We start from the raw sequence: 16,942 nt of genomic DNA on the forward strand, positions 1-16,942 counted from the left end.
GTCAATAAGTGAGGTAAGAATATTTTATTGTTTGTTCCTTCAATATAGGTACATGCTTATGTTATAGGCTTGTCTAGAAGCAATTGTTAGTGGGTTTTCATGGGGAAATGTGAGTGGGTGGTATATGAAGCATTCTTCTGGGTTTTATTAGGCATTTGAGCACCTAAAATTGAGGTAACACAAAATGCGATGATTTTCAATTTGACTTTTTTTAATCTGCTAATTTTTTTTTTTTAGTTTCTGATTTAGCTTATGTTTTGTTTGTTTGGATTTTTTTTTTGGCTTTCCTAAGATAAGTCTGCCATTCAGTACAGCATTTGGAGCAGATACAGAGGGTTCTCAGTGGATTGTTGGCTACCTCTTAGAAAAAGTCATCAGTAACCTTGCAGTATGGAGTAGTGAACAGGATCTTGCAAATGATACTGTACAATTGCTGGTTACATTGGTGGAAAGAAGAGAAAGGTAAACATTGAACTGATTCAGATGAATTTCTCCCTCCTAGTATTATTTCTGTATCTGAAATAGATATAATCCTCATTTTTTCAATATGTACTCCTAGAAATCACATAATTGTCAAAATTGAGTGATAGTTTCTATTAAAGGATTCAGAAATAAATATGTAATTATAACTAATAGTAGGTTGTAAAAATGAGGACTGACTAAAACACTTATCATTTAAAACAGTAAAAATTATTTTGCTCTTTTATAGAATTTTAGAGCTTGATAAGATCAAGATCTCATAAAAACTTTCATTCTGCTGCTGAAGAAACTGACAACCAGAGATTTTATCTAATTTGCCCCATGATCACACAACTATTTGGTGGCAGATCTAGGTCCATAATCCAGGTGTTCTGACTAATAAAATGATAAATAATCTTCTCATTATATTACTCACCCACAGTTAATAAAATCTTTTAAAGGAGGTACAAATGTATATTTAGCTATACTTCTACTATATAATATTTTAATTGATCTAAACAAAATGTGATTGTCTTAACAATAATAAAACATATAGTAGATACTTGTTTAATCATTTAACATGTTATATCACAGTAACCATGAGGAAGATAGTACAAGTAATTAGCAATCCCATTTTAGAGATAAACTGAGCCAATAAAAGCTGAATAATTTTGCTCAAGTACAAATAACTCTTAGTAATGTAGATTGGATTTGATCCTAGTTCTTCTAACTCCAGCATCTACTACTATATATTTTATACTACAAAAGTTTTTAAGGGTTTAACTCTTTGGACTTTTGTCTCCTTGGAGTTTTGAAGAGATTTCAAGGAAAGATTTGTGTAGGCTGTCTCTCTAAAAGCAAATAAGTAAATAAAAGATTTCCAGGCAAATTTAAATAGATAAACCTTTTAAAGAATTACGTGTAGCCAACACAGGCACTCAGAGCCATTCTCTTTATTAAAAAAGTGATCATTAAAAAAAAAATATGAACATTGCAACTTCTTGTATTCAATAAAACACTTTAAAGGAAACCTAGATTCTAGTCTTTCCTATTATTAACTTGCTGTATTCCATAAAGAATTTCCATAAATTCCCCTGAAACTCAGGATCTTCAGTTGTAGTGAAGATGTAGACTAGGAGAAGTCTCTTCTTCCTTCCAGCTGTAAAACTCTCAAACACTTTAATTCTAATAACTGTTAGGAAAATAGTTTCTTGAATCTATTCACCTTTTCTCTGTTCTTCTTTCAAAAAACTATCAAAAGCAACTTGATTTTAAATTGACTTAGGTCTAAAAGGATGGAAATGAGATTATACAGCTACATAACAGAACTAATTCTACTGTTTTAGATTTATTTGTTTAACATTGTATTTAGTATACTTAGAAATCGCTCATTCTAGGGGCGGCTAGGTGGTGCAGTGGATAGAGTACCGGCCCTGGAGTCAGGAGGACCTGAGTTCAAATCCAGCCTCAGACTCTTAATTCCCTAGCTGTGTGACCTTGGGCAAGTCACTTAACCCCACTGCCTTGCGAAAACCTTAAAAAAAAAGAAATCACTCATCCTTGCTAGTGGTGAGGCATTTTCCAATGGAAATTTCTCTATTACTGTTAAAAATTAATTATTCCAATTCATTAGTAGGCATATTAATCTTAATTTAGTTGAAAATGAATAGAAAGTCTTTTTCATAGTTATACTGCTGTCACAGTTCAGAATGATTCATCATTTATTCAAAACAGGACCCTTACCATTTTAATGTTGAATCAATTTTTTTTTAATTTCCCTGAAATCAGTATGCTGACAGATTTTCTGATTCTTGTCTATTATTTGCTTTGGTTATTATGTTTTCCAACATACTAAGACAGGAACCTGAATATTACTCATGCTGTGGTTAAAACAAGCTAGTTTTGGATTTAGGAGACTTTGGTTTGTATATCAGGTTTGTATACTACCTGTATACCAAAGATAAAATGTCTTAACTTTTCTGGACCTCAGTTTCCTCACTTATAAAATGAGAGTAATAAAATTTGAAACATTTATATAACGAAGTTATAGGGAAAGCACTAAATAAACTTGAGAAGAATTTCTTATATATTCAATTCTCTCTTGCTCTAACCTTATATTCTGTACAGAGTTTGGTGACTCAGGGGATAGAGTGCCAGGTGAGGCATCAGGACATTGATTTGACCTCAGACACTTAACCTCTGTTTGCCTCAGTTTCCCCATCTGTAAAATGGGGTTTGTATATACCTCTCATGGTGGTTATGAAGATCAAAAGGTTTTAAAGTTGTAAAGCTCTTAGCACAGTGCCTGGCACATAGTGAGTGCCGTAGACTGTTAGTTACTGTTGCTATTTTTTATTATTGTTACTAGATAGTCATTTATATATTAAAATTTAAGTTACATGAAAAAAGGCATTTCAATATATATTATTTATCTGTAGATACATATTGTATATAAATGTAATGGCTTTTCTTGCTTGAGGAAGTTCATCAGAAAATAATCTTAGTTAACCATTACTAAACAAATGTATTCTGTGGTCCTTTAGAGGTAATAATGAGAAGGGTAACCGTTGTTTAGTTGAAGTAGTTTCTTGATGCAACTATAGTATTAGATCTCTTATATCCTTTTCCAGAGGAAGAAATTAGATTTTTCTAGCTGAACATGCAAAAAAAAGAGATGTAGGAGACACATATACATACACATCCCTGTCCCCAACTCCTTCCCCTACCCCTAAAAAAGAAACCTAACAAATGCTGACTACTTATTTTTTAATACTTTAGAGGAGATAACATGATGCAGTGGAAAAGATGTCAAAAGACCTGAGTTGAAATCCCAATTCTACTAAATTCTATTAAAGTTCTACCAAAATAAAGATATTTTACTTTTCTGGATCTCAGTTTCCTTATCTGTAAAATTTGGCTTGGTCTGCAGGATCCCTTGCTCTTTTATGATTCTAAATCTATGATCCTTTGGTTGTGTCGTTCGTTTTTAATAGAATTTTTGTAAATTGATTGTGTCTTGTAATTGTATAGATTGAATTTGTATCCTGAAATTTCAAGTTTTTGACACCGGGCTCTTATTTGTAAAGATCTTTATAAATTATTTCTAAAGAACTTTGCTTTGCATAGTCATCCTTTCGAAGTGTGCAACTTCAGATTTTTCTACTGATAACCTTTGATCTTAAGTTCATTGTAAGCGACTGACTTTATTGTTGGGTTTGCCTCTCCCCCCCCCCCCCCCATATAGGGCAAACTTAGTCATTAAGTGTGAAAACTGGTGGAATTTAGCTAAACAGTTTGCAAGAAGAAGCCCACCTCTTCATCTCTTGTCAAGTTCTGTGCAGAGAACACTCATGAAGGCTCTAGTTTTAGGAGGTTTTGCTCATATGGACACTGATACAAAGCAACAGTACTGGACAGAGGTAATATTTTTATCTATTCATTTTTAGCTTCTAGTGAAACAAAATAATAACTGAGTCTATCTGATACCCGAGCAGCTTAATTAAAATTAAAACTAATTTTAGTTGCTTAATCTTTATGACATCAGACTATTAGTGTTTTCCCTCTGAGTTATTTGTTTTCTTACTGCCATATAATGTTCCTGTTGTGATATATTGAAGATTACTAAATGCTAACATTTGGATGTGTTTATGACCAGTGTTAGGTTATATCATCAGTTCAGGACTGAGCCTTATTTTCCCAAGAGCAGATTGTTGTAGAGATGCAAGCACATTTATAAAGGAGAGTTTGTAGGAAGACAAAACATATAGACAGAAAAGATACTATGCAGAACAATTAATTGAAACAGTGACATGACCAATGGCCCTAAAGAAACTTAAATTGAAAATGGGAAATAACTGGCAGGTGTGTGTAATACTGTAGCAATACTCCGTTTGCATGATAAGGAATGCTAGTACTCTGGAACAAGACCTTTATTACAATCTATATGACAGAAATTGTAATACATTTCCTTGATTCCAGGCAGTTTGATCATATAGTGAGGGGTTCTTAAACATTCTACACCAGTGTTATTTATTAGCTATCATTATCCTGAGCTCAAAGCAGAATATCAAGCTTATTGTTGTACTATTTAATTCCAGTTAAAATTGTTTCAGTAGTAATTTACTTAGTACCTACTGTTTTACCCTGTTGTAAAAGTTAGTAGTGTATTCTGTATACATGGGGAAAGTATTCCTTTGCAAGGGAAGTATCAGCAGAGCTTTTATAGCATCTGCTAAAATAAGGGAGGAGGAGGATTTCTTTTGGATCTGGGACAGTGTGGACTCTGTATTGAGAGTGCTTTAGCTGTATAATGTCAAGGGTAACAGCAGAGGAGTGACTGGGCAGAGAATGAGATTTCACTTTTGTCTTCAGCTTTCTGTTGGGTTGGTCACCTCATTTTTTGAATAGTTGATAATTTGGTTGAAAACATTTAATCCCTCTGTATGTATGTGTAAAATGCATTTAATGCTCATGAACTATGAGAATACTTTTGCCTACTTGGTTTTCCAGATTGATAAATATTCATCTTCTGAAACATTGACATTGTGCTTTGTTCTCATAGGTTCTACAGCCACTTCAGCAAAGATTCTTGAATGTGATAAATCAAGAAAATTTTCAGCAAATATGTCAAGAAGAAGAGATCAAACAGGAAATAACTGCCACGTTAGAGGCACTCTGTGGCATTGCTGAAGCTACTCAGATTGACAATGTAGCAATCCTCTTTAATTTCCTAATGGACTTCCTTACCAATTGCATTGGACTGATGGAAGTTTACAAAAACACCCCAGAGACTGTTAATCTCATAATAGAAGTTTTTGTTGAAGTTGCACATAAACAGATTTGCTATCTGGGAGAGGTAAACACTATCTAATTTTATCCCTTTTGGATACAAAGTAATAGTAGTTGTAATAAAATGTAAAGAACACCATGGTTATGCTATCTTCTCTAATGAATAGCAGTTGGAAGTGTTTTTTCATTTCTGCAAACATTTGCAGAAACATAGACTAGTTAAATATATTTATCAAGGAAGTAAGCATGATTAATAAATAAAATTCCCACTTCCAAAATGTGTGTTAATTATCTTTTAATTTATTTGTGATGAAATAGGCTACAGACTTAGTGTCTTCAACATCCTGTATCCATGAAAGAATAAATTGATGGAATATTTATTCATGTAATAGGAGCCTGGTATAGTACAGCACAATGTTAGAACATGGAGACTAAATGCTTTTCATATCTCTCACTTGTAAATCATAACATAGAGTGCATACATTCACTAAAATCTTACCTGATCACTGAGAAAAATTAAACTATGAAGGCATTACTTTAGAAAGACAGTTTGGTAGCTATAATTCAGGGATTTTTGTTTGTTTCTGTTCACATATTAATATATAATCTTGTCACAAACCAATCTTTATGGGTTCCTGAGTTGTAATTTTCTCTTTGTTAAGTTTGAGGAACCTGCCCAACAGTAAGCTTGTACTTTTAGGTATAATTTTATTAATAAATAGGCAGGATGGTTAGATTTTATGACATTATTCCCTTTCCTTTTTTTTTTCATAAGTAGATCTTATATGCAGTACCTAACAGGGAATAAATGTAATAATTGCATATCTGTGCACTTTCCAGGGGAGCCTTTGTAAAAATCATTTAATATCCAAATGACTCATGTTGTAAAATCACTGATTGGTATAACGTGCAAGGTAAAGCACTTTTAAATATTTGTATAAAAGTGAGATGGGGATGTTGGGGTATTTAATCATTGCATTTTAGAGTCTCATCATGACCAACCTTTCCTCATTTTGTAAATAAGGAGTGTAGTCCTAGTAAGCTTTAGTGTCTTGTCCTGATTTCACAGTTACTTAGTGTTAAGTTGGAACTATAAAGCCCAAGCCCATGAACCTCAAGTTTTGTCATTTTTATTAGTATTTAAAACATTATTGCAATCTTATTATGTACTTTTTATTCATTATTATTTCAGAATGATCAGAAGCCAGTCTGACAGCTGTTGATCTAATTGCAAATTTACCTAGATTGAATAAAAAAGGATACAATTTTTTTCCCAAGAGTACTCTGCTATATATTATAATTTACCTCTCAAGTTTTTCTTTCTTGCAGTCCAAAGCTATGAACTTGTATGAGGCCTGCCTCACTCTGTTGCAAGTATATTCCAAGAATAATCTAGGTCGGCAGCGAATAGATGTTACAGCAGAAGAGGAACAATATCAAGATCTTCTTCTCATTATGGAACTTCTTACTAACCTTCTGTCAAAAGAATTCATAGATTTCAGTGATACAGGTATGAGTAGATCGGCAATTAAATACCTTCATGTTCTTGAACAATTTTTCCAGATAATTAACTAAAAAAACAAGGAAGTGAATCTATTATCTGACTCTTATTCTCACATAATAGTTTAAAAACCTCCAGGGATGAAGAGAGGATATATGTAAAGTGGTTGAGAAGAGAATTCTTAAGTTTAGAGTTTCAGGTTTCATCTTTTGAATAATTGGCCATCCTATCACTTTGGCATACTCTTCTTCTTTCTCTTTTGCTAATACTTTTTTGTCTTTGTTAGGTGTTAACTAAGTCTTCATATTCACCTCCCTAGTCTTTTGTGAACTGGTTCTACCACTATGATAGCATTTTTTCAGTTCATTCCTGTTGTTCAGTGTGATATAAATAGGACTTCTGTGAGATCATTTCTGTATCAGCGTAATTTTTGATATGACAGTTGTTGGGGGGTTTGTATCTTTTTTTTATATGTAAAAGAAACTTAATTTTCAGAGGTAGAATCATGGAAAAAAACCCCAAGATTGAGAGTAAATCCAGATTTAAGTTCTGACTCTGAAACTAATTAAGTTTCAGACTTTATGTGAAGTTCCTTCACTCTGAAAATGATGCCTCAGTTTTCTCAACTGTAAAATGAGATTCAACTAAATGATCATTTATGTACTTCTAATTCTAACATCCACATGATTACATTTTTGCTACATGGTTTCCCTGACTACTCTGTCTAAAGGGCTTTGGATCACCCTAGAAGACCTATTGAGCTAACATTTGTAGGCTCCTCAAAGCATTTCAAGACCCATGTGGTAGTGATTCTCAGATCCATAGATTCACTTCTGACATTTCATCAGTTACATTTACATGTTTAGAGAACATCTCCTCACTGACAAGTTGCTCTTTACACTCATTTCAATCCAACAACCATTTATTTAAGGGTCTTTTCTAGTGCATACATTCTGCTAGGGAAAGCAGGAGTGGGCAATGGCAGAGTTCAATAAAATAGTCCCTCCTTTTAAGAACTTTGCATTCTGTTGATAGGGTTGTAATATGAATATAGTTAATACAAAGTAACTTGGGAAAGAGAGCAAGAACTCACTAACATATAGTATTTGGGAGGTGGGAATTCAGGACAGACTTTTGTGTATGAGGTGTCACCTGAGCTGAAACTTGAAGAGAGAGATAAGGACGATGTGCCTTCCAGGACTGGAGAACAGCCTTGAAAAAGGCTCAGAGATGGAAGATGGAATTTCTATATATCCCCAATGAATTCTTCCTCTCGGCTTAAATCACAGAATCTGAATTGGAAGCAACTTGAGGTGATCTAATCCAATGCATACCAGACCAAGAATTAGTTCTGTAACATCTCTTACAAAATAGCCATCCAGCCTTTGAAAGCTCTCTAGTGAGATGGAACCTACTACCTACTGCAGCCCATTTTTAGACAGCTGGAGTTTTTAGGAAGTACAGCCAGTTTCATGTGTTTTTTTTCCCCTTCTAGGGAAGAAGGTAACTAAGTGTAGATGGCTAAAAAATAAATGTTTTAAGGGAATGATAATGAACGTCTATTGAGATAAGGACTTTTAAAAAGCAATGCTCGGGGGTGCTAGGTGGCGTAGTGGATAAAGCACTGGCCTTGGAGTCAGGAGTACCTGGGTTCAAATCTGGTCTCAAACACTTAATAATTACCTAGCTGTGTGGCCGTGGGCAAGCCTCTTAACCCCATTTGCCTTGCAAAAACCTAAAAAAACCCAAAAAACTAAAAAACAATACTGGCACTTTTGAAAATGTAATGATTTTATTTATGAAAAATAATTATGAGAGAAAAGTTCAAAACCCAACCAAATCTGGTGCTTCCCAAAAGTATATTTTCATATGGTTTTTAACTAAATGATTGCTTTTTTTTTGCAGGATCCTTCCCTTGTGAGGTATTAAAGGAACATAATACTTAGCATGTTAAGTGTATTCAATAATTTTGTTTGATTCAATTGAAGTTAAAGCATTCCTTTTCTTTAAGGGAAGAACTCTGGAAGGAATGGAAACAATGTGGCAGTAACACAGAAGCATGCTACTTTGACAGGGTTACTTAAAGTATTTTGCTGTATTGAGACACTTGAGCAGTATCAAAATAGAGAACACCTTCACTTTTCAGTATATGGTTATTTGAGCAAATAGTATTTTTAAGAATTAAACAATTAAAGGTTAGTGTAGCTAGTAATAATAATTAAAGAATTATTTAAAAATTAAAGAAATAAAATTACTGTGTCCAAATATTTAAAGATTTATCACATAGAAAAGTCATTCCATTTATTCAAATAATAGAATAAAAGACAGGAAATAGGACAACCAATACACATTTATGCAGCTCCTACTATTTGCCAGGCACCTTCATGGGCACTGAGGGTGCATCAACTTGCCCCATGATCTTCCCTTTCCCAGAAATCCTCGTCTTTACTACTTCTTTTAGCATTTGATCACTGGGTATTTTGATTTATTATTTAAATGTTAGGAGTATATTGTGCCTCTAATATAGATTCCCAAATAATTTATAAACTGGAGAATAGGTACTGCTTCTTGACCTTCATGTGAATCCCATTAAATACTTGGCAAAAGTGCTGTCTGTGTTCCTGGTAACAACTACATAAATAATTTATTAATGAAATGAAGAAAAGGTCTAGGAAACATGAAGCTTAAATTCCCTTTTCCAGTTTTTCTTTGGAGATTGGAAGATGTCCTGATCACTGGTTATAGTACTGTACTTTATTGCCGATCATACTTCCTGCTACATCCTAGGAAATGTGGAACGATGATAAAACAAGGCAGAGCCAAAATAGAATGTTGACTCTTTTTTTTTTCTCCTTGGAAACTGTCCCAGTGGGTACAGAGAGCCAGTAGTTTCTTTAGTTTTTTTTTTCACTTGTTTCCTATTGTAAAGGAATGAAGGAAAGAAAAAGAATTAAGTGCTATGTGACAAATACTGACAACTCTTTATCAGCTCTGCTTTATTCAAAAAATTTGCATTTAAAATTGATTATATTAAAGCTAAAATGGAACATCATTTTCTTCCCATGGCAAATGAAGGGTTCAAGTAATGTCCGGAAAATACTTTAAATGAGGTTGAGATACCAGAGAAAGAATATCATTTTTTAGTTGATTAAGTGGATAAATGGGCATGTTTCAAATTGTTTTCACAGTTGCTATCCTTAAGTTTAATTATGATAAAATACGTATTTTATTTTTCTTTCTTACCAGGAAAGTCACTGAGTGGGGAGACAAAAAGTGAAAGGTTATAGTCATAAATGACTACACTGTACCAAAAATACCATTAATGTTCTGAGGAGAGATTAAAAAACATGAAATACTTGAATCAGGGATTTTTAATCTAGGAATCCAAAGATAAGAATTCTGTAGTTCTGTGAATTTAGGTGGGGGTAAAATTACACTTTTATCTTCTCTAAACTTTGGTTTTCTTTTGTTGATGTTCATTTATTTCTATTGTGTCTTGACTATTTTTTATCCTTTTTGGGATTTTCTTGGCAAATATTCTGGAGCAGTTTGCCATTTCCTTCTCCAGCTCATTAGGAGCTGAGACAAGCAATTTTAAATATTCCAAGGGTACACAGCCAGTAAGTGTCTGAGGCCAGATTTGAACTCAGGAAGATGAATCTTCAAACCTGACCTATTATCCATTTAGCTACTCCTATGGGTTTCTTTATGCTCCTATATGTTTAATTTCATATATTTTAAAATATGCTTGCAAAGGTTTAAATGCATTAGAGATAGTCAAAAGACTTTGTGATACTCCAAAAGCTAGGACTGCCTGACTTAGAGCTTAATGTCTATGATCTACTGTAACTCACTCTAAGGGCAGCAATAGCTCAACAATGGTAATTCATACTGTGAATTGGAGTACTTAAGGAAAGTTGTATGGAGGAAGAATAACAACTAACCACTAAGCCTTGCCATGTTCTCCATCATCTACATATTTGAAACCATAACTCAGTGGTTTCCAGTTCATTTGTGTATAAGATTACCCTTTTAAATGTTAAAAAAAAAAAAAGATATAACATTAAAAAATTAACATGGAAAACCCATGCTAGTTTTATCCTTGGCATCTATTGACTAAGAAAATAGTTGGCATAATGAATAGAGAACTGGACCTGGAATCAGGAAGGTCTGAGTTCAAATCCTGTCTCACACATTTAAGTGGCTCTGTGACTTTGGGCTTGTCTGCCTTGATTCCCTCAACTGTAAAATGGAGATAATAAATAGTACCTATATCCTAGGATTATTGTGAGGATAGGAAAGCACTTTGCAAACCTTAAAGCATTATATTACTATTAGCGATTATAACATTATTAAGAACTTACTAAGAATACAGGAATGCTCTTAAATATATTATATCTATAATTGTATCTGTGCACATTTGAAAAATAATATATGACTTAATGATATTCAGTCTACAAAGGTATATTTATTTAAATAGCTCTGATCATTTTGTGAACACTTTCATAAAAATGAAAATGTTAGATGTGTTGATGATTTTGAAAACTACTTGGATTAACTGCAGGTAATCTCATTCATTGGAAATCCCCTGGCATAATTCACTGGACTGCTTTTACTTGGGGAATCCAAATCAGTGTTTAAAAATAATTTTTCATTCTTTTACCAATTCACTTCCTTTAATACTGTAAGAGTAAAAAAATCCCTCAAGGTACTCCATGCTGTACTTTTCATTTCATTATGCCAACTTAAAGTTTCTGTCTAATGAATGAATATTAAAGCTTTTATTAATTGCTTTACTGTGTGAAAAGTGCTGAGAATACAAACAGAAAAGGGGAGTTAGACACTATTCTCAAGAAGCTCATGTTCTAATGATGGGAAGATGATACAAAGGTTTCATCTAATCAGTCTGATAAAAGAATTTATGCTTATTAGGAAAAATCCTATTAAAAATTCATAGGGGCAGCTAGGTGGCTCAGTTGAATAGAGCACTGGCCCTGGCGTCTGGAGTACCTGAGTTCAAATCTGGCCTCAGACACTTAATAATTACCTAGCTGTATGGCCTTGGACAAGCCACTTAATCCCATTTGCCTTGCAAAAACCTTAAAAAAGATTCATTTGACCTGCATCTATACCATCCCCCCCTCCCCATCTATAGCTATCTTTATTTCCTCATAATTTTGTTTTGGCAAAATTTTCATGAAACATAAGTATGAAGTGCTCACCCCACCAGAACAGTAACAGAAATTATCTGATTTACTTTAAATCCACTGATTTAGCCATATTTTATTTTGAAGTTTATTTTAACCTAATTTTGAGAGTTGTATTCAGTTTGCATTTTCAGATTTTTCTCCCTTCCCTTCTCTTCTAATCCATTGAGAGAACAAGAAAAACAAAACCCATTACCAATATGTATAGTCATGCAAAACAAATTCCCACATTAGTGTTGGGTCCAAAATAAAAAAAGAAAGAATGGAAAGAAAATATGCTTTATCTTAAGACCATCAATCCCTTCTCTATCTGGAGGCACACTCTGGACTCCTTTGTGATTGTGATTAGTCATTGTGTTGTTCACAGTTCCTAAGTTTTTCTGTGTTTGTTGTCCTTGTTATTATATAAATTATTCTCTTGTTTCTATTTACTTCACTCTGCATCAATTAATGTAAGTCTTGTCAAATTTTTCTGAAATTATTCCCTTCATCATTTCTGATGGCATAATAGTATTCCATTGATTTCATTTTCCATAATTTGTTAAACTCATTCCCTAATTGATGCTCATTCCCCTGTTTTTCTATGCTACCACAAAAAGTACTGTTTGTAAATATTTTTGTACTTATTAGTACTTTTTCTTTTATCTCTTTGGAATATAGAGCTAGAAACAGTATCTCTCAGTCAAAGCATATACTTGGTATTTTAACATAATTTTGTGAACTTTTGATTTTAATGATTTAGCTCTAAAGTCTGTTTTTTCATTTCAATAGATGAAGTATTTAGAGGACATGAGCCAGGACAAGCAGCAAACAGATCAGTTTCAGCAGCAGATGTTGTTTTATATGGAGTAAACCTAATTTTGCCTTTGATGTCCCAAGATCTTTTAAAGGTAATTGAATAAAGGCATATAGTAATCAAAAATAACTTTTTAAATTTTGGAGATGTTACATAATGAATTATACCAGCAATCTTGCATGTTCAAGGTGATGATAATGATGATATATGAAAATTAAAATTTTTCATTTAAAAAAAAATCTATTACCATTACCATTGCCTTCATCTTTCATAACCTTCCACCTCACCCTCAGTTTATCAAACCCACCCACTCAAAACTTGACTTAAGAGGCGGCTAGGTGGTGTAGTGGATAAAGCACCAGCCCTGGAGTCAGGAGTACCTGGGTTCAAATCTGGCCTCAGACACTTAATAATTACCTTGTTGTGTGACCTTGGGCAAGCCACTTAACCCCATTTGCCTTGCAAAAACCTTAAAAAAAAACCTTCACTTAAGCTTCCGCCATTATGTTTAAATTTGGTTATGCTAAGTGAGGATTTATTCTTGTAGAGACTCTCTATAATTATTAAGCCCCTCTTTTCTCATTGTTATTCCTTCTGTTACATCTTTCAAAATTAAGAGGAAGAACAAACAATCATTTTTCCCTTATCAAGTTCTTTTTGAGGAGGGATATATTGTATAAAAAATTTCAAAGCCAATTTTGAATAAGATTTGATCGTATCTATATAAATTCTTTTTCTGCTATCCTTTGTACAAAGGTCAACCCAGTTTTGTTGAAGAGTGGTCAATATTATGAAATTTTTCTTTATTTTGCCTTCCCTTAAATATTATTTGGGTTTTTTTGCTAATAGTTTATATTAGATCTCATTGACATGAATAAGTATCTTTGCTTTTAATAATTTAGGTATTATTTTTTTTAAAGTCCCCGAATTTAGAATCTTGTAGTTTGTTGCCTTTTTTTCATCATCTCGGTGGGAATGAATAAGGCATAATGATTGTAATAATGTTTCTTTGACAGTTTCCAACTCTGTGTAATCAGTACTACAAGTTAATTACATTTATCTGTGAGATCTTTCCTGAGAAAATTCCACAGCTTCCTGAGGATCTATTTAAGAGTCTAATGTACTCTTTAGAATTAGGAATGACATCGTATCCTTTAAGTGAATGGGTGATATTTGGATGATTTGGCATTTTAAACAGAGGATAACATATTTGGGATTTTTATTTTTGTTTTTTCACCTTTGCTTTCTTAAGAACTAGTATACTTTCTAAAACTATCTTCATTTTGTTGTACCTTTTTTGTTAGTAGTTTACCACATTCTAACCCCCTTTTACAAAATGATTTCTAAGGCAATTGGGTTTATGTCCCAAAGTCTTTTCTGAATTAAGTCTCAGTTTATAATAGACACTCATTCTGTGTGACTGGTGTGAATCCTGGGTATTTCTTCTTTCTCTGCTAATGAACACTCTCTGATACTAGAGTACTTTATCCTTTTGTCTGTTGTATGTATTGGAATTGAGCTATTAACTCCCGCAGTTGCTAAAACTTAAGTAAGCCTTCTCTACATGACTTTAGTTTCCCTTTTCTTCAGAGTCTTACTCTCCAGGAGTTCAAACTCTCCAAGTTGTTCTGGACTGGAAAGGTTTCAACTATAGATTCTGCCATAAATTATTTATCTCTTATCTATGTTTATTATTAGACTCTGCCAAACTGATTAAATTGCCTATCTTTGAAGATTGCAGAGGTTAGGATATATTCACTGTTGGAAAAGCTGTGGCCATACTCAGTATGTTACAATTTTTCTGTTACTGTTAAATTCATTTAATGCTAAATTGAGCACATTGTGACAAAGCCATATAAATCTACCTTTTTCTTTAACCCTTGTGCTCAGAATGAGTTCAGAGGTTTGCCAGCTTTGCCTGGAGGCCTTGACTCCATTAGCTGAACAGTGTGCAAAAGCACAAGAAACAGATTCACCACTCTTTCTAGCAACAAGGCACTTTCTTAAGGTAAGTAATCTAGATAGAATGTTACAAAATTATGTGATAGTTACAGGTAGTTCTTATTTCTCTGTTCTTTAAGAATGGCATTATGTAAAAATCCTTTTGTCAGTTTAACAAATAAGTGTTTGTTATATTAAATTGGGAAGGATAAAAAGTTGCTGCTAATTTGATTTCTTTGATTATTCTGTTTAAGGTACACATGAGGGGGCAGTGAAGTCTAGTGGATAGAATGGTAAACTTGAAGTCAGGAAAACCTTAGTTCAAGTCCCACTTCTGATATATATATATATATATATTGATTGTGTGATCCTGGGCAAGTCACTTAATCAACCTCTCAGTATGCCCAGCAGAATCTTTATAGATCTACTTTTGTAGAGCAAGTGCCAGTCTTCATTGGTAGAAAAAGTTTCCACCTCCCCTCATCCCCCCCCCCAAAAAAAATTCTCTAAAACAGTGAAATCACAGGTCTAGCCCAGAAAAAGAACTTACATTGAATTCTTGCAATTACTTAAATTTGAAACTGGAAAATTGTGATTAAAAACTATATGGAATTGTTATAATTGTATTAACAGCAATATACCTTGCAATTTTAAATACTGACAATGTATGATTAATTCAGAGATATTAAACTCTACTTCCATAATTGTTGTAATTATGATAAATTTGTGATGATTTTTTTTCTCGTTTTAATAATCAATAGAAATGGAAAGGATGATTGAATAGGTTTGTGAGTCCCACCTTTTTACCTTGTTTTTTCAGAATAGATGACATGACACAGTGTATGCTCTAAGAGCTTTTATTTGTTTTATAATTTCAGCTGGTTTTTGATATGCTGGTATTGCAAAAGCACAACACAGAGATGACAACAGCAGCAGGCGAAGCATTTTATACATTAGTGTGTTTGCATCAGGTATTACATATTTCATTATTTTGAAGTATTTCCATGTTAAATCATCTTACAGATATTCTGGCTGTTGTGTTTGTGTCAGCTGGGATTGATCTGATAAATCAACAAACTTTTATTAATTGCCTAATATCTGATAAGCATTGTATTAAGTTCTGAACAAAAAATAAAAGCAAATCTACTTTTTGAGACTTCAGTTGTGCTTTATATAAAGTTCCTTGCCATTGGTTCAGATGTTATATGTAATCTCTTCAAAAACTCCTCTGTTACTTAGTGCTTTGGATCTGATATTAATAAGGCTACAATGCTTACTTCCCTCATCAACCTTAATTTAATTTTATTTTTATTTATTTTTTTGTTTTATTTATTCATTTATTTAGTTTTAGTTTTTGCAAGACAAATGGGGTTAAGTGGCTTGCCCAGGGCCACACAGCTAGATAATTATTAAGTGTCTGAGGCCAGATTTGAACCCAGGTACTCCTGACTCCAGGGCCGGTGCTCTATCCACTGCGCCACCTAGCCGCCCCCATCAACCTTAATTTTGCTTTCCACAAAGATAAAATCTTATAATTATATATCTTGAAAGGAGTTAATCTAATCCTCTCATTTTATAGAATAAAAAAAAACTAAGACCTCTCCACAAGATAAAGAATCTTGCCTCAGATCAGAGCTAGTGACAGACCCAGGACAAGAACCTGATTTCGTGACTCTTAACCCACTATTCTTTGTATTATCTCCTATTGCCTCTCTTTATAAAAAACTAACATTTGCAGTTAATAAGCAGTCATCTTTAGAAAGCATTAAGCATAATCTCAGCTGAGTCTTAAAGAAAATGAGAAATGCTATGAGGTAAGGATGAGGTGAGAATTCATTCCAGGCATCAGGACCAGTTGAAAGGAATTGGGAAGGAGATTAAATGTCATGTGTTCAGGGAACAGCAGTTAGGATAGTTTGGCTGGACCAAAGAGCATAGTATTTTGATTGTCTAGTAAAGCCAAAATACAGAAAAGCATAGAATTATTTTAAAAAAGCCATTTATATTGAAATACCAATATCAAAATGTTAAAGTTCCCACCATCATATAAAAGAAGGGGATTAATATATAATGAGGTTGGAAGTTATAAATGGCTTTAAATATCAAACAAGCATTTATATTTAATCCTAGAGTCAATAGTGAACCATTGATTTGAGTAGAGGAGTTTACATAGCCCTACATGCACTTAAGGAGCATCATTTTTGTAGCTCTATGGAAGAAAGACTGGAGTGGGTAAAGTTATGAGTTGAG

The 16,942-nt window shown here is 33.3% G+C and overlaps 1 protein-coding gene across 3 annotated transcripts in view; it reads left to right on the forward strand.

Moving 5' to 3' along the window:
* The window catches only part of XPO4 (exportin 4), a 145,101-nt gene that overhangs the window by 120,521 nt on the left and 7,638 nt on the right, over window positions 1–16,942 (forward strand). For all 3 annotated transcript variants that reach the window (XM_074216233.1, XM_074216234.1, XM_074216235.1), the window contains exons 15-22: window positions 293–462; window positions 3,704–3,878; window positions 5,021–5,314; window positions 6,577–6,757; window positions 12,727–12,845; window positions 13,768–13,898; window positions 14,642–14,759; window positions 15,571–15,663. In XM_074216233.1, the coding sequence (XP_074072334.1) occupies window positions 293–462; window positions 3,704–3,878; window positions 5,021–5,314; window positions 6,577–6,757; window positions 12,727–12,845; window positions 13,768–13,898; window positions 14,642–14,759; window positions 15,571–15,663 (1,281 nt within the window). The remainder of the gene's footprint in view (window positions 1–292; window positions 463–3,703; window positions 3,879–5,020; window positions 5,315–6,576; window positions 6,758–12,726; window positions 12,846–13,767; window positions 13,899–14,641; window positions 14,760–15,570; window positions 15,664–16,942) is intronic.

This window comes from Macrotis lagotis, chromosome 1 (genome assembly GCF_037893015.1).
Source record: "Macrotis lagotis isolate mMagLag1 chromosome 1, bilby.v1.9.chrom.fasta, whole genome shotgun sequence".
NCBI classification, from domain to species: domain Eukaryota; kingdom Metazoa; phylum Chordata; class Mammalia; order Peramelemorphia; family Peramelidae; genus Macrotis; species Macrotis lagotis.